General features: G+C 43.1%; 1 protein-coding gene across 3 annotated transcripts in view; it reads left to right on the top strand.

Moving 5' to 3' along the window:
- The window catches only part of LOC148028289 (uncharacterized), a 59,776-nt gene that overhangs the window by 18,017 nt on the left and 16,497 nt on the right, over window positions 1–25,262 (top strand). The window contains exons 2-7 of one of the 3 annotated variants that reach the window (XM_087690096.1): window positions 18,645–18,845; window positions 19,149–19,275; window positions 19,439–19,507; window positions 19,639–19,800; window positions 20,310–20,396; window positions 20,490–20,782. In XM_087690096.1, coding sequence (XP_087546222.1) covers window positions 18,645–18,845; window positions 19,149–19,275; window positions 19,439–19,507; window positions 19,639–19,800; window positions 20,310–20,396; window positions 20,490–20,782 — 939 coding nt within the window. Of the gene's footprint in view, window positions 1–18,636; window positions 18,846–19,148; window positions 19,276–19,438; window positions 19,508–19,638; window positions 19,801–20,309; window positions 20,397–20,489; window positions 20,783–25,262 lie in introns of all 3 variants that reach the window. The other 2 variants (XM_087690094.1, XM_087690093.1) reach the window with 2 other exon arrangements.

Genomic DNA, 25,262 nt, shown 5'->3' with positions numbered 1-25,262 from the left:
AGTGATAGATTGTTGGGGAAAGGGTGTACGGTGCTGCTTACCTAGTTGACATGCTTTACAGACCTCTCGAGATAATTTTAGGTGTGGAAGGCTCTCAACTATCCCTTGATGTGACAACTCATAAAGAGAGTTGTTGTGAAGAAATCTACTAGGGTTTGCACTGAGGAAACACAGAGTGTATGACCATGACAGAAACACAAAGAGACAGACATAGACACAGAAAGCAAAACTCAAACCCTAAATGCAAAACTCAAAACTCAAATCCTAAATGCAAAAACTTAAAACTCAAACACAATAAGAAGAAGGGAGAGAAGAACAAAACTCTGAAGTGAATGAATATTGCAAATGAATGTAAGAGTGCATAGATACTCAAGGGCAGAGCAGTGTGTCGGAGAATGACATCCACCGGAGATGGATCCCAAGTCTATGACCACTAGTTGGAGTGTAGGATGGAGAGGATGCAGCAAACACAGGTGTTAGGAGGACCTGGAGCACCAAATGCAAGCTGGACAGATGAGGAAGAGGGCTGGCAGCTGTCGTTTGGTGTGGAGAAGCTGTCGCTTGATGGAGGAAAGTTGTCACCTGATGATGGAGATGGACTGCCAGCCGTCGCCTACACACTGGAGGAGCAAACCCAGCAGCAGGTGTGGTAGTAGTCTTTGGGGCTGGAGAGCCATGCGTGGTGGACTAATGGCTGAAATCTGCACTCAAGGGTGTGAAACCTGCTCAGACGGGAATGCAGCTGATTGGGGGCAGCCTATCTATTTATAGACGTTGAAGGGTGCCCCAAAGAATTAGGGTTTTTGGGGGATTGTTGAAACTCTCTTGGATGGCTTCCCTTTTTAGGGTTTTTCATTAATTAAGTGTGTTTCGAGGCTGTTTAAGAATGCTAATCTGCTGAAAAGCGTGTTTTAGCTCAACACCCCCTCTGAGGTCCAAAATTGAGCCAAAAGGTTAGGCCAACCACTTTGATGTTTACTTACCCCAAGGCGTCTCATCCTAAAGCAACTAGGGCATCGGACAAAGGGTGCACGTCGGCTGCCCAGTGGCCTACCGAGACTATAGAGGCGATGGTTATCTTACCAAGGGAGTCCAAGTAGTCACCCCAAAGAGGAGAGGGCATCAGACAAAAAGTGCACGTCGGTTGCCCAGTGGCCTACCAAGCCTTACAAAGGTAGATGGAACCACATTGAACTTGTTTTTTTTTTTTTGTTTTTAAGTGAGTTAAATTTTATGGGATGCGACCGATTGAGTAATAGTGACCCAAAAGACGGGAGTAGGGAGGGTACACCCAACACATCACAAAATAGTACAAGCTTACCCATCCACTCATGGGTGTCGATGATGAGGAAAAACAGGTGATGAGGTATCCATGTGATCAAGGAGTATGGTGGTGTGGTGACAACAGCCGCCAGTGGAAACATCTTAGGATTCGCTCAAGTGGTGCTCCACACAATGAGATACAAAGTATGCTACAGCGCCCTAGTACAAGCATGATCTCAGCCCTAGTACAAAGATGATGAAATCATGCAATGCAAAGGGGAAGGTACAATAGGGGGAAGAAGCTGATGTTGAAGACAAAGTGCTGAAGCCTATAGAATACCAAGAAGGGTAGGAATCCCCTCTCAACCTAGATGTGGATGCTGAAGAGGGAAGAGGAGCCTGATGTTGGTCTTTGTGTGGTGCCGAGAACCATAAGGAATGGAAGAACATGCAGTGGATGAAACACTCCGTTGGAAGAGCAAGGTAAATGTCATTGCCATGATAGCATCGAGAGAGATGCCGCACGATCGCCTCGGGAGGGGAAACCTCCATATTGGAAGAAGAGCAAGCACTCCTAGGATGATGAAACCATGAAAGGAACGATGCGCTGTTGAGAAACCCTTCACCCGCAATTTGTGTTTTTGCGTTTTTGCATTTTGCGTTTAGGGTTTGCAGCCCCAAAAAGAGGCGCCACCCTGGACTGAATGTGCCTATTTATAGGCCGCTCTCTCATTCATTCCTTACGGCTGATTTATTCAGTCCGTCACCTCTTCTCTCCAGCCTCTCCACTACCCTCACGCCCCTTTAGGAGGACATTGTGGTTCGTGGCTGTCTTCATCATCTTCCTTGTGCTACGGCATCCTTGTTGCCTTGTATCACATTCACTCCACGATTCAAGTCTTCATCATTCCATTCGTTAGAGTTTCTTCTCTCTTCTCTTCTCTTCTCCTTGTTTGCCGAGTTTACTCCGTGTTTCTCCTTGCAAACCCTATTGTCCCGCTGGTACGTTATCTTTTGACATGGTATCAGAGCTGGATTTGCTCAAACAGTGGCAAAGATCCTCCACTCCAGTGATGGCAAAGACCGGTGGCGGGTTCGACATCCACTTCTCTTCTTCTTTCGCTGCATCAAAATCTCGTTTTTGCAGGTTTCAGGTGTTTTCAGCTTGCTGCCCACACCCCTTTTGCAGAGGACATCGCAGTCTCAGCTGTCCCTTGCTGTCATCTATAGTCTGGCACTTGTTTCTAGCCTTCCACCCACAGTTTGCAGCTGTTTACAGCAGAGCGACTATTGCTGATCACTCTCCATTCAAAAAACAATCTCGTTTTTGCAGATTCGAGGTATTTCAGCTTGCTGCGGACACCCCAGACGTGGAGGACATCGCGGTCCAAGCTGGCCATTGCTGTCTACAACAGTCTGGCGCCTGTTTCCAGCCTATCACACACTATTCGGATCTTATTTTAGCATACTAACTGCTATTGCTCAGCTGTTCCTTGGTGTCATCTACAGTCTGACACTTGTTTCTAGCCTTCCATCCACAGTTTGCAGCTGTTTACAGCAGAGTGACTGTTGCTGATCACTCTCCATTCAAAAAACAATCTCGTTTTTGCAGATTCGAGGTATTTCAGTTTGCTGCACACACCCCGGACGCGGAGGACATCGCGGTACACTTGTTTCTAGCCTTCCATCCACAGTTTGCAGCTGTTTATAGCAGAGCGATTGTTGCTGATCACTCTCCATTCAAAAAACAATCTCGTTTTTGTAGATTCGAGGTATTTCAGTTTGCTGCGCACACCCCGGACGCGGAGGACATCGTGGTCCAAGCTGGCCATTGCTATCTACAACAGTCTGGCGCCTGTTTCCAGCCTATCACACACTGTTCGGAGCTGATTTTAGCATACTGACTGCTATTGCTGGTTTTTTCTTGCGTTTTTAGTCTTTCTCTCTCCTGCAGCCAGCGTTTTTAGACTTTCTCTCCCGCAGCTTGCGTTTATAGTATTTCTCTCCTCACTTGCGTTTTTAGACTTTCTCTCTCCTGCAATCTACATTTTTAGTCTTTCTCTCTCCTCACTTGCATTTTTAGTCTTTCTCTCTCCTGCACTGTGGTCTACATCAGATCCAGCCTTCCTTGGCTGTGTTTGCTGGTGCCCAAATAGATCCTCCTCATCAGAGAAGACAGAGACTGATGGCGGGTTTGGCATGAATATTTGATTTCTCTATCATTTCCACTGCGCATTGGGAGAAATCCTTTTTCTCCCTCCCACCGTCCCTTATCTTGTTTACCACACCGGTATCATGGTGTCTCCCCCGACAGATTGCCCTTCTACTGGGTGTTCCTATTGTAGCATGAACAAGCATCCCACCGAAGACTGTCAACATCGATCTTTGCTCCCCACCCCTCCGGAGTATATACGTCTTTCACCAGACACTCCTTGTGCCACCTATTCTTTTTGCCACAGAGATCGTTTTGCATCGACTATTAGAGTATTATGCTCAAGGCAATAAGCCGCACCCAACGCGCACTAAGTCCTTTTGAGCACATGGAGGCTCTAAGACCTTACGAGGCGATAAGCCCTCTTGGAGACCACTCCACTGTACAAAAGTTTCCCCACCCACTTCCGGGTACAGTGGCTTCCACTGCCCACATCTCCTCCACAGTCCACTCTCCTGAGAGCTCGTGACTATTCCCTACCCTTGGCTCATCCTGAGCCTTCTTCTTTCCCACCCTCTTCCACTTAGGTTCGAGAGGCCACTTCTGGGTGCTCTTTCGAGCCCCAGATACCTTCTTCGGCACAACCGGCGGCACTTCCTTCGTCATCAGATGCTTCGTAGTTCGTGAGCCATGAGTGGTTGGATTCCCTTTCTCTCTCAAACTGGAATTTAGAGGGGGATTTTCTTTCTTTGGCTTCAGAGAGGGCTCCCTCTTCTACTCCTCCAAATTTAGAGAGGGACCCTATGTGCCGTGAACTTCTTCACACACCACCACCTTTTACTTCCGAGGAGTGGCTCTCATTTGAGTAGTCATTTCCTCTACTCATACCGAGGATCTAGAGGACCTACTGAGTTCGGGGTCCTTGGATCTTCAGCAGCGACTTGGTGACTAGGCCTTCATATTCCTTCTAGCATGGAGTCACAGAGCTAGTGGCTTTTTCTCAAGGTTGAGTTTCGGATTCTACAGCTCATCCTATCTCATGATTATCTTCAAAGGTCTCCTTTCAAGTGGTATTCTGAGATTACAGGGTGGATCTTCTTTGTCCCTTGGTCAGCTTGGAGCCTACTCCTGAGATTGAGTACAGGCATATCCTTATGGTTCTCGGCACCGCACAAAGTCGGACGTTCCCTCTATGCATTGCATGTTTTCATCATCCTTGTACTCTGACGCTTGGACAAGTGAACAATTTTCCCACGAGGGACATTGTCCAAATGGCACCTACTGCATGAGCATTCTTCAGCATGTAACATTGTATCTCCACCTCACTCTTCTCTTGTTTTCCTTTTTGGGCCTGAGAGGGGGTGTTGAGAAACCCTTCCTCCGCAGTTAATGTTTTTGCATTTTTGTGTTTTGCATTTTGCGTTTAGGGTTTGCAGCCCCAAAAAAGGGTGCCACCCTAGACTGACTGTGCCTATTTATAGGCCCCACTCTCATTTATTCCTTACGGCTGATTCATTCAGTCGGTCACCTCCTCTCCAGCCTCTCCACTACCCTCACGCCCCTTCAAGAGGACATTGTGGTTCGTGGTTCATGGCTGTCTTCATCATCTTCCTTGTGCTACCGCACCCTTGTTCCCTTGTATCACATTCACTCCATGATTCAAGTCTTCATCATTCCATTCGTTAGAGTTTCTTCACTATTTTCTTCTCTTCTCCATGTTTGCCAAGTTCACTCCGTGTTCCTCCCCGCAAACCCTATTGTCTCGTTGGTACGTCATCTTTTGACATGCGCATCCGTACATCTCTAGCCCAAGTAGGACCAAAGCAATTTGCAAGTTAGCCTTACACTGAAAGACAAAACACTGCAAAAGAGATGAGAATCTGCAAACACAAAGGTCAGTGGTGAGATGCTCCAAAGCAAAACATAACAGAGAGAAAATCTAACTTAAAAGACAGGGCAATGAATGTGTATGTGTATCAATAAATGCAATGGAAGACATAATAATGGAAAAACTAAGGACAATGAATCCTATGGGCCCAACTCTAAGAGTGCGAAAAATGGATGCTAGACTGACCTAGGGTATCCCAAAGGACCTAGAGACATGCTAGTCTAAAAAGGTATCCACCATCGCGTACGTCCAGTAGCAGGGCTTTGCCGAGGGAATGCATAACGAGGTGGAGATGAAGGTGAGATGGATGCATGAAGTGCAACATGATCAGAACCTTAGAACGATCAGCTAGTCCCTTAGGGGTAGTGAAAGAGATTGTCTGCTGAGGTTGTGCTTGGGCCACATTTCGAGCAACAACAACGGGTGCTGAAGGAGCAGATGAAGCAGGAGCGGAAGGTGTAGCCCCACTGGACCGTGTAGTCGCAACGGTTTGCTGAGGCTTTTTAGGTGGAAGACCTTGGGCCTTGGAGCGACACTCCTCGTCCACATGGCTTGCTCTTTTGCAGTGTGTGCAAAACCGATTTTTCTTAGGGAGTTGTTGTTAGATAGGTCTAGGTTCTTTGGTTCCATCTGAGGAAGAGGAGTCACCCCTTGATTGGCTTGCCTTCGCATCTTGCGAGTTCTTGCCATAGTTGGTTTTCCCTCCTAAAGAAGAGGCAACCAACCCTCTCTACTCTGAATAAGGCTGTGATGAGGATTTCTTGTGGACTTGATCATGCAGCCTTGTGTAACACAAGAACTGGCACTCAAACTCGTAGAAGGTTGGCAATCGAGGCTGTGAGATGATGTGGTGAATGAAATTGAAGTATTTTTCGAGCAACTTATTCAAGAAAAATGTAACCCGATCACTTTGGAGAGCCGCCTATATTCAGACAGCTTGACTTTTAGATCATCCCCTTCCTTAATAGAGAACTCTTGAAGCTCAAAGTCGAGATTTATGTACTGAGTACGATCAACTCAACATTGGCTATGGCATTGTGGGCTCTCCATTGACGGACGTAGTTAGGGTGAGTTAGTCGAGGGCCCAGCATAGGCTCTAGACCAATGACAAGGTCCCAAAGACCCTGAGACTGAAGCACTTGTTGCATAAAATTTGACCAAGTGGTGAAATTTGACATGCTAAAACGAGTCTTATCCATGAAGGCAGTCTCGGCCATTGCAACAGGAGTGGTAGTGCTCGGAGATGGGTAGTGCAGGAAAGTGTAATGGGGGTAAGATGGGGGAGGGAAGTGCACTTGGGAATGGGTCCGAGAGTACCACCAAGCATGCGGGTAGTGTATAAGGTGGATCCATAGGTAGGGATGGCTGACTAGGCATGGGCATGGTAGCCACATAAGAAACCCAAGGAGGTGGGATGGGAATATGTGGAGCAAAAGATGGGAATCCTTGCGTAGGTGTAACCCAAGGAGAGTGTGAAGACGCACCATAAGCTGAGGATGGAAACCCCTGTGTCTGAGTGGTCATGTGAGAAGTGAATTTGGGGGTAGTGAGGGGGTGCCCATCAGAGGCATCCTAAGTGCTATGGGTGTGCTCATTTGTGGAAAGGTGAGAGGCACTGTGTTAAAGGGTGGCATTCCCCCTAAACGAAGTACTATGGTGCAAAGAGATAGAGAATGGGGTACACAACGAGAAGGTGCTAGGAGCAGAGATGGAAGATCCAACCCCTAGTGTGTGTGAAGCGGATGTGGAGTGCAATCCGAGATTTTGGAAGATGATGAGAGGTGATCAAGGTGTGATATAGAAGAAGATGGGATGGGATGGGAGGGAATTGAGAAGTGTGTGCTACATGCTCAAATGAAATAGAAGTTGCAGATGTACCTGAATTCCGTCTGCTTCGAGAGCCCCCTCTATTGAAGTTCACATATGCAAAGCCATCCGGATCCTGTACCTCAAAAGAGGAAACATGTGAGGGTTTTGATTCATGCAACTCAAAAGGATTGTACAAACCTGACATTGGACTTGGCTGAGATGATGAATATGGATTGCGAGACGTTCCGAATGCCGTATATCCTCCATAATCGGAGAGGTGACCAGCCTCACCAACCGGTCCGAATGTGGCAGTAAAACTGGTAGGAGGGGTGTAAACATCACCATACTTGTTGCGATAGTACTCCTCTGTCATGTTAGTGAAATCTAGAATAGAAGTAGAGAAGGAAGGTGAAGGTGAAAGTGGAGTGTCATCCTTCTCACCAAGTCCATAATGTCGTCTTAAGGCCTCCAGTGATGGAGAAGCCTGATAGGACATCATAGGAATTGGAGAAGAAGGTGTCTGGGACATTGTGATTCGGTTACGAGTTGTATTGTGCGCCTTGCACAAAGACTAGCTCTCCACAATATCCGTAGGATGTTCTTTACAAGAGCACCAACTCTGATACCATGTGAAGAAAACTGCTAGGGTTTGCATTGAGGAAACACAGTGTACGACCAGGATAGAAACACAAAGAGACAGACACAGACACAGAAAGCAAAACTCAAACCCTAAACGCAAAACTCAAAACTCAAATCCTAAACGCAAAAACTTAAAACTCAAACACAATAAGAAGAAGGGAGAGAAGAACAAAACTTTGAAGTGAATGAATATTGCAAATGAATATAAGAGTGTATAGATACTCAAGAGCAGAGCGGTGTGTTGGAGAGTGACATCCACCGGAGATGGATCCCTAGTCTATGACCACTAGTTGGAGTGTAGGATGGAGAGGATGCAGCAAACATAGGTGTTAGGAGGACCTGGAGCACCAAACGCAAGCTGGACAGATGAGGAAGAAGGTTGGCAGCTGTCGCCTGGTGTGGAGAAGCTGTTGCTTGATGGAGGAAAGCTGTCACTTGATGATGGAGATGGACTGCCAGCTGTCGTCTACACACTGGATGAGCAAATGCAGCAGCAGGTGTGGTAGTAGTCTTTGGGGTTGGAGACCCATGCGTGTGTGGACTAATGGCTGAAATCTGCACTCAAGGGTGTGAAATCTGCACAGAGGGGAATGAGGCTGAATGGGGGCAGCCTATCTATTTATAGATGTTGAAGGGTGCCCCAAAGAATTAGGGTTTTTGGGGGATTGTTGAAACTCTCTCGGATGGCTTCCCTTTTTAGGGTTTTTCATTAATTAAGCGTGTTTTGGGGCTGTTTAAGAAGGCTAATCAATTGAAAAGTGTGTTTTAGCTCAACAGTCGTAGTGTTATGTTTTGAAACCTCACTTAACATGTGGATTAATTTTTAATCACATGACTAAGTAAATGTTGCACATATGAGATGCAATTGGGGTTAAAGTAAATTTACGAGCCCAGGACCCGAAGAAATCACGGAATGTCAAAGGCAAAAGTTGCTATAAGTTATGCCGCTCATGTACTTGGTGGTATCTAGTGCCAGATGTTGGCCTAGGTCATCCATTTGGCCATAAGTGTCAGTTGATTGATGACACTAGAGAAGTGGCGTTTAATGGTACCTAATGCCAATCTGATGGTCAAATATGCTGTAGAGGTACTCGGGAATGGAAATTGCCTAGTCAATTTAATTATTGACTAGTCAGATTATTTTTTAGGGCACCAAAATAATTATTAGATTAATTTTCAGTATTTAAAGACTGAAAATTAATATTTAATTATGGAAAATGTTGGAAAAACCATTTGGGAAGGCTTCCACTTGTCAAAAATGCCCATGCAAGACTGAAAAACGTCTTTAGAGGCTGGAGAGAGGTATTTCTATAAATTCAGCTTGCAAGAGAGAGGGAGGAGAGGCTGCTGGTTTGATTTGCAACCATTGGAGGACCTTCTGAGGCTGCCAAGGGCAGGAGAAGACCAACAATAGTAGGAGGCAGCATCTACAGGCTGTTGAGATAGGGCAGCAGTTGTAAATGACTGATTTTCTTCAGTTCTTTGCATCTACAAGCTGTTGTGGCAGGGCAACAGTTGCATTTGACTGATTTTCAGTGATTCTTAGTGACAAAACTCTGAATTTTCTCTCTCTACAGTTTTCCCTCTCATCTCCCAGCCATTTCACAGCCTTGCTCCGAAGATCTCAGCATTTGGACCCTTGGAGGCTGAGAAATTGTAATTTTCTTTGTTGTAAACCCTAATTTACAGCAGAAATTAGGGTTTAGCAGCAGCCTTGGGAAGCGTGCCAGAAATTGGAAGCTCCAAGACTTGGATTCAACAAGGCTGAAGGTGAATTTCAGCTGAATTCAGGCGGAGGATTAGCCAGCCATTGAATTTCGGGCATTTGCATCGTTTATGAAGTGGGTGAAGGCCAATTGAGTGCCCGAATCAAGGGGCAAAATAGATTGAAGACTTGCGGGTCACTTTGGACAGCAAGGGGAGTTTAAATGCCGAAAGGGATTGGGTGAATTCCATTTTAAATCAACTTTTTCTTCATTAAATCTAAAGAAATACCAAAAGGGGCACCAATTTTGGGGCCAATCGGGTGTGCATTGTCCAAGATCAGTAGGTAAATTTGTATTTTCAGATTTGTATTTATTGTTTGCTGCTGTAATTAAGTTGTAATCAGGGATTTACCATCCTATCCAAGAAGGAAGGCTGGTTTCACGTAGTCAAGTTGTCCTAAGTGAAAATGCCAAAGTCGCTCAGAGTCCGTAGGCTCCTGTGTGGTAGCCAAAGCTTAAAAGTGATGGAACTCCGAATCATTGACAATCGGCTTAGTAAGAAAGTGTGTCATGCGGTAAAGGCTAGTAGGTTGTGTTGTGCCTTGAGCAATCAGTAATCCAGTTTGAGAGTTTAGGACTTCGATTGTGGTTGTGGTAAAGAAATTTGCTCGCTTCAATTGGCAAAGCTGCTGAACAGACAACAAGTTCACCCCAAGCTGGGGGACGTGATAGACATCATCCAACGAAGCAAGATTTGGACCTAGGTTAGTGGAAAAACTTACGCGACCTTAAGCTTGAATTGTGACCAAGGAGTTGTTTGTATGCAAATACTCTCGGATGCTGGGACTCGAAAAATGAAAATGTCAGCTCTAGGAGTCATGTGATGGGTAGCTCCATTGTCCATAAACCAAACAGATACTAATGGTTCGACTATGACGATAAAGTGGGCCTTTGTAGGTATCTTATTAGGAGATAGGTGACATATATAAATGATGGAAACAGGCGCTAGGTGATAGCAAATTGCGATAGAAGGCTCCGACTGTGATGTCCTCCACAAATGGGGTGTGGGAAGCAGAGAGAGCTTCTAAAGCTTGCAAAAACGAGATTAAGAAAGAGTGGTGGGCTGCCTGTCTATTTATAGAAAGTTTGGTGTACCCAAATTAGGGTTTTGCATGTGGGACATAGTAACTTTGTAGGATCACATTTCTTTTTAAAATAAGAAGATTTATTCATTAATTAAGCATGTTTTGGAGCTTTTTAAGTCATACTAATGCATTTTTGGCTCAATAGCCAGTAGTGGCAAACTCGACGAGTAATTGTTGCTATTTGGCGAACTTGATTATGAGAACATCACCTTTCTTAATGGAAAACTCGTGATGCTCAAAATTGAGATTGATACATTGAGTGTGATCTTGCACCACATAGCAGTCAATGAGATAATTCCAATACTCAGATGCAAGGGGAAAATTTTGTAACTGAGAGTGGAACCCAAGAAGCAACCCTTGCGTTAACTCAACATTGGTTGTGGCATTGTGGGCTCTCCATTGACGAATGAGATTAGGGTGAGCTAATGGAGGGTTTGGCATAGGCTCTAGACCTACGAGGAGGTCCCAAAGTCCATGAGATTCAAGCACTTGTTGCATGAAGTTCGACCAAGTGGTAATATTCGACCCGTTAAAACGAGTCTTATTTGTGAAGGTATTCTTAGCTGTTGCAACAAAAGTGGTAGTGCTAGGAGATGGATGAGGTGTGAAATGGGGATAGAGTAGATAGGGGAATAGGGCGAGGGAGTGGAGTACCCTTGGGAAGTAATCCGAGAGGGCCTACCATGCATATAAAAAGTGTGCACAATGGATCCAAATGTGGGCATGGGCTAATTGGGTATGGGCATGGTAACCAAATGAGGAGCCCATGGTGGAGGAACAGAGATAGGTAGAGTAGAGGATGGGAATCCCTGCGTAGGGGGGACGCAAGGGATGTGAGATTACATACCATAGGCAAAGGATGGAAATCCTGCGTTTGAGAGGTCCAAGGAGATGGGTGAGTGGGGGTAGTGAGGAGGATGCCCATCATAGTCATCCTAGTGCAAAATGATGTGCTCATTGATGGAAAGGTGGAGGGAACTGTGCTAAAGGGTGGAATGCCCTATAACAAGGCCCCATGGTGCGAAGAGGCTTGAGGGTAAGTGGAGGGTATATTGTTAAAGGGTTCATTTCCCCTAATGATATACCATGATGTGAAGGGGTAGGAAAGTGTGAGTATGGAATGGAGAAAGACAATGTGCTAGGAGCAAAAATGGAGTTTCCAACTCCCAGTGTGGAGGATGCGGATGTGGAGTGTAATCCAAGGGTTTGGAACAAAGAAGTGAGGAAATTGAGATGTAGGCTAGAAGAGGTGGGTGGAATGGGAGGGATTTGAGAGTAGTGGCTTGCATGCTCAAATGCAACAGAAGATGTAGATATACTTGATGAAGGATACCTACTTCGAGAGACCTTTTTATTGATGTTTACATATCGAAAATCATCCGAATCTTGCACAACAAAAGGAGAAACAGGAGAGGGTTTTGATTCATATGACCCAAAGGGTTTGTACGAACTTGACACTAGGCCTCTGAAATGAAGAAGATGGGTTGCTAGTCATCCCAAATGTTGTATATCCTCCATGATCGGAGAGGTGGCCAGCCTCACCAACTGGTCTGAATTGTATAGCAACACTGATGGGAGGGGTGTAAGATTGACTATAAGTGATGCACAAGTACTCTTCAAACTCCTCCTTTGTCATGAGACTGAAATTTGGCATAGGAGAAAACAAAGAAGGTGAAGGTGAAGGCGGGGTGTTGTCTTGCTCACAGAGTTCATAATACCTCCTCCGGTCCTCCAATGATGGAGAAGCTTGATAAGACATCATGGGGTCCTGAGAAGAATGTCACTAAGGCATTGTATTTTTGTTATGAGTCGTTCATGTGCCTTGCATAAAGCGTCACACTCCACTATATCCTCAAGATACTCTTTACAAGAGCATGAGATTTGATACCATGTGAAGAAATTGCTAGGGTTCGCACTGAGGAAACATAGAGTGTACGACCATGACAGAAACACAAAGACATAGACAATGACATGCAAAATTCAAATCCTAAATGCAAAACTAAAAAAAATGCAAAAACACAAACACAAATAGAGAGAAAAGGAGAACTCTGAAGTGAATGAATCAATGCAGTATATGAATGTAAGAGTATACAGAATGCTCAAGGGCAGAGCGGTGAGTGTCGAAGTGTGACATCCACCAAAGGCGGATCATGAATGTTGTAACCACTAGTTGGAGTATATCAAAGGGTGTGAAGACCAAAACGCAAATCTCCGGAAGCAGTAGGATGCCTGGTAACAATAGTGGAGATGTACAAGGATGTTGGCGATGGCTGAACTGCCAAATGCAGCAGAAGAGTTGTTGACTAGGGCTTGCGATGGTTGCTGGGGCCAAACATAGCAGTGGAAGAAGCGCCAGATAGTAGGGGGCAGCTAGAAGGGCAATTGCCAAAGTTTGAAGTAGCAGATGGAGTGGTGGCAGTTGTCAAAAAGGTTGGATAGCCATGTGGAGGAATGTTGATAGTGAAGATCTTTACGTGAACACAAAAAACCTGTATAGAAAAAATGAAGATTGAATAGCTAGTCTATGTATAGATGTGGATGGACCCTCCCAAATTAGGGTTTCACAGAAACTCTCTCGAATAGCATACCGATTTTGCATTTTTCATTAAATAAGCATGTTTTGGGGCTGTTTAAGAGGCTAATCAGCATGGAATGCATTTCTTAGCTCAATAGGGAATTTGAGGGGGATGTTTTTTCTTTGCCCTTCATGAGGGCTCCTCCTCCTCCTTCAACTTCAGAGGGACACCTACATCTCCACCCTTAGAGGGGGTACCTACTCATCATGAAGTTCTTCACCCACCATTTACTGCTTGGGGATGGGTGTTTTCGAGCAATCATTTCTTCTCTTGATACCTAGGATCTTTAAGTACCACCTTGATCGGGGCCTTAGAGGTTTAGCTGCGACTTGGTGACGACGCCTTCGAATTTCTTCTAGCATCGAGTTATGGAGCTAGTGGCTTCTCTCCTGAGGTGGAGTCAGGTTCTACAATTCATCCTATCTACTGTTCCTTACTACAGGTTACCTTTCAGGTGGCAATCTTGGATCTCAAGGATTCTTTACATCTTCTCCTTACCTCTCTCCACTGCTTTTCCTTTATCCGTTTTTGGGCATGAGAGGGGGCGTTGAGAATCACTTCTTTAGTTATCAACTTCAGTTAGGGTTGTGCATTGATAGCCCCAAAAAGGGATGGCCCTCTCATTCTAGGCACTTTATCAGTGGATGCCCACATAGTGGTGTGTCACCCTACATAGCTAGGGCCTATATATAGTCCACCTCTCCCTCATTTATACACCAATATCCCAAACATTCATTCTTTTTCACATTGTTCTCTCCTTTCTCCATCCTTTCCACTGTTGTTCACACCCCACGAGGAGGACATTACGGTTCATGGCTTGTGCATCCATCTCCACTTGGCATTTAACTGCCATGTTCTTTTGCGGCATTTATTGCGGCTTTGTATTGTTGCTTTCTATTGCGGCACTTTATTGCGGTGTTCTATTGCCGTTTTCTATCGCAGCATTCTATTGCTGCGTTTTGCAGCGTGGCCCACTTCTTAGCATGTGAGGATTGCATTTGGCTCCCTCGACAATTGGTGATCATCTTTTTCATCCTTGATGGCATTAGAGGATTGGGTTCCACTCCCTCGTCGGCTATTCTTCACACCTTCCAATGATTACTTCGATAGCCCACTGCTCGGAGGACTGCATTTTCTTCCCTTCACTACGTAGATTCCCCACAAGTGCTACCGCTTGATTTAGACAAGATAGTGCAGTCATCTTTAGAGCTTTGGCTATGTTATATCAACTTTTCTTCATATAGCACAATTCAATGCTTCATCATCTTGTTCTTCTATGTTCTAAGTTTCTCTTTTCTCTCAGTGTTTACCATATACACTGTGTGTTTCTCCCTACAAACCCTACTCTCTCTTTGGCTCATCACATATTTTGACATGGTATCAGAGTATACGTATTATTCTGACACTCCCTTCCTAGTGCAGATTCCCTACAAGTGCTACTACCTGATCAGCTAGGATAGTGCAATCATCCTTGGGCTTTGCTCCATTGTATTAGCATGATTAATTTAACATGATTTAGTGCTTATCATTTTTCATTCTTCATTCTTCTTCTTCCTTTGTGTTTTTGAGTTTCTTGATCATAGTGTTTGTTGGGCACTTTGTGTTTCTCCTTGCAAATCCTACCGTTTCTTTATAGGGAGCACTCATGGGCGGGTAGTGTTGGGCAGGGAGTTGCTGGGCAAGCTGGGCTGTGGTGGCGAGGTGGGCAGAGTGGTGGATGGAATGTAGGCTAGTGGCGCACGTGGCAGGGTGGGTAGGAAGCTGTTGGAGAACAAACTAGTGTTGACATGTGAGTTGTTGGTGGGTAGGATTGACAACAAGATGAAGGGTTGTGATGGCGAGATGGCAAGATGGTAGGCACGTTTGTTGGTGAATGTTGTGGTCGCAGGCAGTTTTGGTAGGCAGTAGATAACAACATGCATAGCTCAACATAGGTTGTGCCTTCAGTGGCGTGTTCGCCATTAATGTATTAAGTTGGGGGCTTGCTTCAAGATTGAAAAAAAGGTCTTAGGAGGCTGCTCTACATTCAATTGTTCCAAGGGGGTTGCTTTCTAGCAAGGGGATGCTTGCTACTCATGTAATCAAAGATTAGCAAATGTGTAAACTCTTCTGTACAACATGGAGAGCAAGACTTTCGTAGGCCACCACATGATCATCTTGCATTAAAATTTAAGTAGCGCTAATGTTTTTATCACATGCATCATAGTACACTACAAAAGACTTCTTGAGATTTGGAAATATAAGCAGTTGATCGGAAGTCATCTTTTCCTTTAACTCTTCATTGCTGTCCATCTAAATGGAATACCCTTCTTTTGCAAAGCATGCAATGAAGAAGCCATTTCAACAAAGTGCTAAACATACCTTTTGTAATAAGAACATAGACCCAAGAAGCCACGAACTTCATGTACATTCCGCAAGTGCGGCTATGATCATATTGCCTCAACCTTCATGGGAGTCCATGCATACCTCATTAACTAATACAATATACCCTAGAAAGTGGATTTCATGCAAAAAGAACTCACTTTTCTTGTCATTGATCACTAATTGATGCTTACATAGCTCATTAAACACTATGTCCAAGTGCTTTCTATGCTCTACCTCATTTTTGAAACCAGTATCATATCATCAAAGAATGTATCCACAAAAGTTCTATGTGGTTTGAAAATGCAATCCATTATCCAATTTAATGTGGCAAGAGCATTGATAAATCCAAATGGCATGACAAGGAACTCAAAAAAGCCCAAAAGATGTCTTGAATGCTGTTTTTGGTACATCTGTTGGCCTTATATGAATCGGACAATACCCACTTGAATCAATATGACTGAAAATGGCCTTGCAATCTATCCATAATATCATCGATCCTAGGAAACTGATTCTTGATCATGATTTATGGTCTTATTCAAAGCATGGTAGTCAATGCACATATGTCATGAATCATCCTTCTTTTAGACCAAAAGCATTGGCAAATAGTAAGGAGATGAGTTGGGCTGAATCAGCCCCTTTTCCAACAGCTCATTTGTCAGAAGTGGATGCAATAATGGAAGCATAGAAGAATGCTTAAACAGACTACTGAACACAAGACAGAAGAGAGAGAAAAGGGAGAACACAAGAACATGACAAAGGAGAATTCATAGATATGCTTGGGAAATGGAATCCATATGCCAAACATGAGACAATTGCGAATAATAGTGAGTCATTGGGTGTGTGGGGCACTAGCATTGGCTCCCTTTCTCCAAGAGGGCATGCATTGGAATTTGTAAGTGATGAATAATAAAGTATGGAGGAGGAAACTTGAATATAAAGGCCAAGAATATGCCCATAATGTGATCAGATTGGCCAGCAATAACTATCCAAATGATCACCATAATGACAAATAAAAAATACCTAAAATACTCAGTTATGTTTATCCCACTAAAACACATCTCAAACTCACCCATGAGTTGACTAGACTACTAACACCCTCTCTCAGATTATGGGTGATTTGATACATTACAATGATAATGACTCATCGTAGTCCATACAACAAAGACCACTAGAATAGGACCATGGATACGTAAGTAGTGGGTGATCAAGCCACCACCAAGGTGCCTTGGAGAGAACTTGATGTTGATCTCGATCATACTAGTTCTTGAAAATAGAGAAGAACCATAACAACACTTTGTGTTTGTTAATAATGCCTCGTAGTAGCATACATGATGATCCGGTCAAAAAATGCCTCTGAGCATATGTGAACATGGATTCTTTGCCTTTAACCAAAACTGCTGCTAAAGTGTCCCCTCATGCAAGTGCGGTCTACAAGCTAATCACGTTCTCTATCAAGTAACAACCCAATGGCCCATCATGAACTTGGATGTCAATCCTAGCTCTAGGATTTCAAATGTGCCAGACTTTTGTCAATGCGTCAGAGAAGTCCCCCTTTGGAACTTGTGCATCTGTATACCTTGAGAAACCAAGTCATTTAGTGCATTTCGCCTACTTTATTCCTATTTTGGTTTCCATTTATAGCCCCTAAAATGCCGTTTTTGGATCATGATCTAGAGACTTTAGTGGGCACCACTTGAGATAGTTGGTGCCCACAAATTTATGGTAGCTAACATTGTACTCCTTGTGAACACTAGGAGATATGTGGGTTTACCTTAAAAGTCCTAAAGGACTTTGATTCGACGACTACTAGCAAGTGGTCTAAATTATCTTTGAGGTTTTGTGGTCCTTTTCAGATCACCAAGAGCATAAGTAGCATAGCCTATGAGCTGGGTTTGCCTTGAGAAATTCGGATTTACCCTATGTTCCACGTTAGTTGTTTGAAAGAACAAATGGGACAAGGTGAACTGATTGTTCTGATTGAGAAAGTCCCATAGTTTGAGGACACTGCTTGATATATTCCACTCGAACTTGAATTGATTCTTGACCTTAGAACTAAACGATCCCATTGGACTGTTTATCCAAAGCATTTGGTCAAGTGTAATACTTGGGAGTCAGTACGTTTGTTGAAGGCTTGTTTTCCCCGCTTTGTTTCTAAGGATGTGGCTGAGGACAATGATCATTCATGTGGAGGGAGGTGTTATATCCTTGGACATCCAGATGGGTGCTAGTAGTATTGGTCACAACAGTCATGAAGTGACTCAGTGCACCAAGGACACCTCGGTTTTAGGGTAGTCGAGTCTTGTTTATAGGATTCAAGGCCCTATTGTGCACATTCATTGTGTGATCACCACTCTTGGACTCTTGGCCTATTAGTCGACACATTTGTATTGTGGGATGGTGTGGTTTGGTGGTATGGGAGGCCAATCCTTGGGACCCGGAGTGTTGCTAGCTCCATTCTTGAGGTGAGCCCACCTGGATCTATGGCTGGGAGGTGAGTCTAATGCCTAGTCCCTTATATTCATGAATGTGGCTTGTGTTGCATCTTGTGTGCAGGTTGGATCCTAGGGGCATGTATCATGTGGGTTTGTTTATTCATTCTCTTTGTTAGTTGTGCTTGTACAATGTTAAGCATTGTTGCTGCTCATAGTGCTCATACGTCTGGGCTAAGTACTCGCATTTGAAGTTATGTATCTTGGTTTTGTTTTACAATGTGTGTCAATCACCTTTTTTACTCACCCATGTGTTCGTCAAATTTTGGCTATAGAGTTGGAAAGTGATCAAAGTGAACTTTAGCTCTACACTTCAGCTTAGTAGTTTTAAGAACATGAAACTAGATCATATTGAAGGCAAGGAAGGATGACATATACTAGATTTGTAGCTCTTTTAAGTTTAGTCAACTGAGAATTTTATCCAGATTGGAAACTTGGATACTTTTGAGTGTCTGGTATGTTGTACATGTCTACTATGATTTGCTTTAAGTTGAGACATGGATAGGGAAATGATGATTGTTAAACACAGGATATAAATACTTGACTTTTTCACATGCCCATGCCAGCTTCACATTTCTATGGAACCTCATACCTCTATTCTGTAGTATGTCAGACCAGGTGCTATTGGAGGAGTTGGAGCTACTTCTAGTGGAGTGGGTTCAGGTAACCGATTGAATGTACCTAAGGGTGGCAATGGAAGAGTTGATTGGATGGGTCGAGGCTATACTAGCCAGAAAACAGCTCTACTTTCTTGGAGCAACATGGCGCCTCGAGGTTTCTTATCTGGGTTCGAGTATAGTCTACCTTCAAATAAGTAAGCAAAACAAACTCAAGTTTACAGGTCCTGCTCCTGGTCATACTTTGTATCATTAGTTCTGCTATGGATCATACTGCATATTATTGGCTCAACCTTTTTCAACCAGGCTAGTCTGTGCTTGTACAACACTGAGGTGGACAACATTCGTCATATTTCTATCTGTATAGTACACAAACTCCTTCCAGAGGCATTTGAAATGATGTGTGTGTGCATGTGCGCAAATATAACTGCTGTCTACCCTGTTATCTTCAGAGTCAGAAGCCAAGTGTCTCTTTGTTGCTGATGAGAGCTACCATGCAGGACAGTGTTCGATATCGACATTGACTCCTTAGAGGACAAACCTTGGAGGCACTCAAATGTTGATGTGTCAGATTTTTTCAACTTCGGTTTCAATGAAAACAGCTGGAAGGATTATTGCAAGCAGTTGGTATGGTTCCACCTAGGCCCTCTTGTGAGCGGTTTTGTGTGGGTCTAGTGACTAGTCAGTGTTTAAACTTGGTTCTGAAATGCACAGTTAAATCAGTTTGCCTTGATGCTAACTGAAATTAATAATTTTATCTGTGACTCAATTGTGGTCACTTTTGATACAGGCACAACTACGTCTAGAAAGCACCATGCAGAGCAAAATCAAAGTGTATGAGAGTGTTCGATCAGAACAGGTCAGTTTTCCTTTATTATCCTGACAATGATGAGGCTGTCTAGTTTTAATCATTCTCAAAGGCATTCTAGCCTGCCTGTCAGCTATCATGATTTACTTGATTGAGTGAGTCAGGATCTTCTATGAATGCAGGAGCTAAAACCTCCATCTGAGTTGGGAGCAGCAGCATCAGTAATGCGAAAAGCATCTACTGAAATCAAGCATCATCCTTATCCTCATCAACCAGGAAGCGTAATATCAAGTGCAACTACTGGAGCTGGTGAAGCTTCAGGGAATGTACACGGGGACACATTTGTATGTGGCTGATAACTTCTAACTTACTTACCTATACCTATGCAATTACCTTTGCAGCTTGCTGAAGGTCCTTTTTTTTGAAAGAGATGAGCTTATAACTGTAGTTAGAACACACACACACACACACACACACACACACACACACACACACACACACACACACACGCACGCACGTTGTAAAGCTGAATTCATCTGTTTGAAAAGGATTTTCAGAACTTATGAATTTTGGATGGAGACAGGCTGTAAGTTGCCTGGCTGGTATTCAATAGTCATTCGATGTTCACAATTACAATTAGATAATGAGGAAAACACAGTGTACAAGGCCTTCGTTGATATTAGGCTAGTACTATTTGGACCTGTATTAGTAACGTGTAAGGATTTGGAAGACGTGTTTAAATTGTAGAGTTGTTTTGCAAATTGCCACTTAAAAGGATGTGTGTCCTGTGCTAAAGTAGAAACTTAATTACTTCCACTAGGAACTCACAACATATATTTATTTGCTTGTGCAGCCAATGGGGCGACCTATACAGGTTGAATGGGGAGGTGGTGAGCGGCGTCCCTCTGCTGGTCGCAATCGTATGCGTGACTCTGATGCTGTAATAAATCATTTGATTCTTTAGAGACTGATGTATTGAAAACTTCCATGACGGGATTTGAATCAGAAGTATTTATTATTTGGCTGTGGACAGATTTTGCTAATTGACTCAACAACTGATTGCTCAACAAAAGATCAAGTTGACAGTGATGCTGCTCAAAAAGAAATAGAGAATGGTGTCAAAGAGCATTGTATGAAGAGTGAGGTAGATACATGGGAGGACACAATTGTACCAAAGAAAGCACGTCTTTCATTGGATGCTGCTTCCCAAGCTCATGGAAAGAAGTCGAATCTTCAGCTTGGAGGAGTCTCAAGCTCTGAAATGCAAGTACACCAGCCTTCTGCATCTTTATTCATGAATACCTTAAGCTTGCCATCTGCTGCTAGGTAATGTACAGATTTAAGTAGACCTTGTGATGTATTCACGTCCAAAATTTTGGTTCTTGAATATTTGGTTGTATGTAGTTGGATGTGCTCATGCTGTATGTACACATCAATTAGAAAAGGAAATCAACAGAAAGGAATTGTAACATAGCTGGGAACATTGTTGCCCAGGACATCTTCTTCATTACAAAATGACTGAATCTATTGTTTCATGGTGATCAATGCTTTAGATACCTGCCAACCTCAATGGCTGAGATACACATTAGTAAAGGTGGTCTTAATGTTCAATTGAGGCCTGTACCATAAATGGCTGTGCAAACAATAGTCACATGGAATGTGATGCAAAGGTCTCCTCATACTACATAGTCAACACCCTGTTGTTTGCATAGCCTTCAACACAAGTCTACGTGGTACATCTGAATTGTGCTTTATTTGGCCACTTAATGCATGTCATCTAGCTCACATTGCATCTTCCTGAATCCTGTCTATCTCTTACTGCATGGTTAGCATCCCATTCTCTGATGCATCCTTGTAGCATAAGGTTCCCTTTGTTATGTGCCATAACAAATTGTCCATCATCAAACAAACTGCTGAGATGTGTGACGAGTAGTTTCTCTAGTTTGACTAGGATGTTGAGCTAGTAGATTGAAAGGCCTTAATACTATGAGATTATCTTGAATTTAGACCTAATTGAACTCTACAAAAACAACCACAAAAAGAGCTATCAAAAGAAAATGCAATTTTATTGGCACGACAAATGCCATAAATAGCCTATAAAGAGACGTGGGAATCCATCCTTATCCCTCATCATTACCATTCCTCTTCCAGCTTGCTACCCTCTTCATCAACCTTCCTTCCAGAAATTCATCACCAGTCCTGCCCTTTAAACAGCCATTGCCATCATTCTGCCCTATTGTGTTTGCCGCCTCCCCTGCTCTAGCTGGCATTGCCAGCCTGCCATGTCATCATCCTTGCGTGTTTGAGCCTCATTTTGAAGGTTTAGAAACCTCAAGCATCACCTCCATAAGGATGGCATACTTTGGAAGAAACCTATCATTGGGGTTGTGACCTTGGAATAGCCTTACTTTTGACCATCTTGAAGGGCCTTGAGCGCATACACTATGAACTTCTTTTTGGTGTATGCTATATATGCCCAACCTACATGTCCAAGGATGTAACATTGATGATTGTTGTCTTCAGCAATCCTCAGGGGCGAACTTAGAAAAGGAACTCGAGTGAGCCAACTGATGTCTTGGGGTGGTGTTTCCAGTTGACCAAATGCTTGGGATAGATAATAAATGATCTTGTGGGATCATTTAGTTCTATAGTGAAGAATCAATTTGGGTTCAAGTGGAATGTAATGAGTTGTAGCCTATAGTCATGGGACTTCCTCAATTGGGACAATTTGTTCTCCTTGCCCCAAGTGTTCCTTTAGATGACTTACACGGAATACATGATGAACACGGATATCCGGTGGTTAATCCAACTAGTAGGATATCATTACTAATCTTCTTGGTGATTTGGAAGGGTCTACAAATGAATATAAGTTATAATACTTGTTGGTGCTCATCATAACAAAGTCTTTTGGTACCTTGAGGTACATCCCTATGACTTTGTGGATCTCAAGAGGAGTACAATGCCAGTTAGCATAGAAGGTAGCATGAGCCTCGGCTGTCTTAATTCTCTCCTTTGCAGTAAGTAATAGCATATTGTGCAAAAGGTCAACTATGGCTTGCATTCTTACCTCTTTTAACTCCAAGACTTTTGGTGGTTTTGGCTCATAACCTATGTAAACTTGAACATGATATATCCATCGGGCAAATGCTTAGAGCTATTATAAGTACACCCAATTTGTGGAAGATAGTGCTTTCACCTTGATTGACGAGAAGAGACATATACATATAATAGATCCTCTATAGTTTCGGTTAGTTCTTTTAGTTTGTTCATTGGTCCATGGATGTTTTAAAGACAACATAGAAAGATGGGTCTCTAGCTTTTGGAAGAGCATTTTTAATAAATGGTAGTGAACTTAGGGTGAGGATTACTAATGATTTCGTATGGCAAACCAACAATCAATAAAGGTCCTCGAGAAAGACATTAGCCAACTCTTGCCTCTTAGCAATTGTTTTAGTGGAATGAATTGAGCCATGTTAATCATTTGGTTAATTACAACCTAGATGCTTCATGGTGACATTTCCTCCTAGGAAATCTAACTATCAAGTTGTCACAAGGATGTGAAATTTTCTTGCTTTTCTTAGCACTTCATTAAAAGTTAATCAAATGTGCTAATGTGGCTTGCAGATGTGAGGTGCAAGTTAATTATTTCATAGTGTGGGACCTAGGACCCCGAGATATTAGTTGGTGCCAAAGGAAAAAGTTGTAATAAGTTATACATGATAGGTACTAGGTGGTATCTGGTGTCGGATTTTGGCCTAGATCAATTTGTTGGCCACTAATGTCATTGGTGACATTAGAGACTAGGCATTTATTAATTGATGCTGGTCTAAGGGCTAATAACTGCTTAGGGATACTTGAAAGAAAAATTGACCTAGCCAATTTAATTTTTGATTGGTAAAATTATTATTTTTGAGTATTAGAATGATTATTAAATTAATTTTCAGAATTAATATTCTGAAAATTAAATTAATAAGTTGGATAATGCTAGAAAATGGAATTAGAAGGTTGCCACTTGGCAAAACTTGCCTATGCAAGTGGGAAAAACGTTTTTAGGGGTTGGTGGAAGGCTATTCGAGCCATTGTGAAAGAGGGAGGTTGTTAGAGAGCAAGGAGAGGCTGCTAATGTGATTTGCAGCCATCGTGGATCAGTCCTACAGCATGTGAGAGCAGTTTGGAGGCCTCCAAGAGGAAGTGGCAGCATCCTAAGGTCCTTTTGGTACAGATGACAGCATTCAAGAGGAGGCACCAGTCTTTCTGGTGGTCCTAAGCTGTAAGTGACAGCTTCCATGCTGTTTGAGTAGGGTAGCAATAGCTTTTCAGCATTTCTCGCGTTGAAACTCTGAAATTTCTCTCACTACAGCATTCTCTCTCGTTCCCTAGCCATCTCTCAAGTTATCTTAGCATTTTCCAGTAGCTACAGCCATTAGAGAAAGATATTTCCATCAATCTTTGTTATAAACCCTAATTTACAGCAGATGTAGAGTTTTGACAGTTACCTCGGGATGCGTGCTCAGAATTGAGGACCTAGGACTTGAATTCCTGACTGAAATTAAGGAATTTCAAGGAGATTGAAAAGGCCAGCCACCCAATATCAGATTTGGGGCTTAATTTGTTTTTCAAGGAGTAGGGTGAAGGCCAATTCCCAAGCAAACCAAGGGGCAAATTGGTTTGGAGGCTTGCTGGTTAGTTTTAACAATAAGGGGCACTTGGATCAGCAGAGGAGGTTGGAGAATCTAAGTTGTACTCCATCCATTTGCAATAAAAGTTAAAGAAATACCGCAAGGGGCGCTAGTCTTAGGGCCAACAGGTTGTCCAATGTCTAAGATTGTATTGTAAAGCGTGCATTTCAGTTTTGTGAGTTTGTTAATTGCTGTAATTAAGTGCTCAATTAGGTTATGTACCACCCTATCTGAGAAGGAAGGCTGGTTTTACCAGTCTTATGGATTTTTCAAGAATCTATAGAGGATACAAAGTGCTTGCTTGGTTGTGTGTTTCAACTTTGTTAAGTTGACATTGTGGGCATTCATGCACATAGGTCTCATTGTGGGCACTTATGCACATAAATCAACTTGTAAAGCTGAGTTGATGCATGACGAGTTAAAAGTAATGAGTAACCACGATATTTCAAAGACTTGTGGTTTATCCACACCACAAAATGGGCATCATAAAGATAACGACACCAATTCCATGCTTAGATGACGGGCAACAATTCGTTTTCTTGTATAGTGTATTGCATTTGTGGTTTCTGCTCAGACTCACTACCAAACTTTGCAAAAGTGTGGATTCATCTTGTAGTGCCCTTTAGGAGAAAGAAGTCAATCAAGATCTGTGTAAAGGAGAAGGCATTGACCTTAGAGATCATACTAAGGGTATTGACAACGTGATCGATTGCATGCTTGTAGTGATGCATCTCAAAATCAACTTTTTTCATGAGTTCAAACTAGGTAGCCTTACGACTCTTGAGATTGGGCTTATCATAGTGATATTTCAAAAAGTGGTAGTTTTTCTGCACCGTAAAATGGACACCATAAACTTTATGGCACCAAAATTTTTAATGCATTTATGATATCCGACAATTTCTTTTCTTGTGTGGTGTACTACATTTGCGGTTGTGTAACCTTGTAGTTCTCGAATGCAACTGTTTAGTCGCCATGGTAAGGACAAGGTAACACTCTTGAATGCAAGTGTTTAGTTGTCATGGTAAGGACAACATCTATAGTATAATCACTTGTATCCTTTTCAGCCACAAAGGGCTTGTTGGATGCACAATTTGCAACATGGGTGTGGTTGTAACTAGCATTTTCAA

The sequence above is a fragment of the Lygodium microphyllum genome, chromosome 12 (assembly GCF_053477565.2).
Source record: "Lygodium microphyllum isolate KBCC chromosome 12, Lygodium_microphyllum_v1.1.10, whole genome shotgun sequence".
Lineage (NCBI taxonomy): Eukaryota > Viridiplantae > Streptophyta > Polypodiopsida > Schizaeales > Lygodiaceae > Lygodium > Lygodium microphyllum.
The sequence above is the reverse complement of the archived record's forward strand: the minus strand, read 5'-3'. Positions and strand labels throughout refer to the sequence as shown.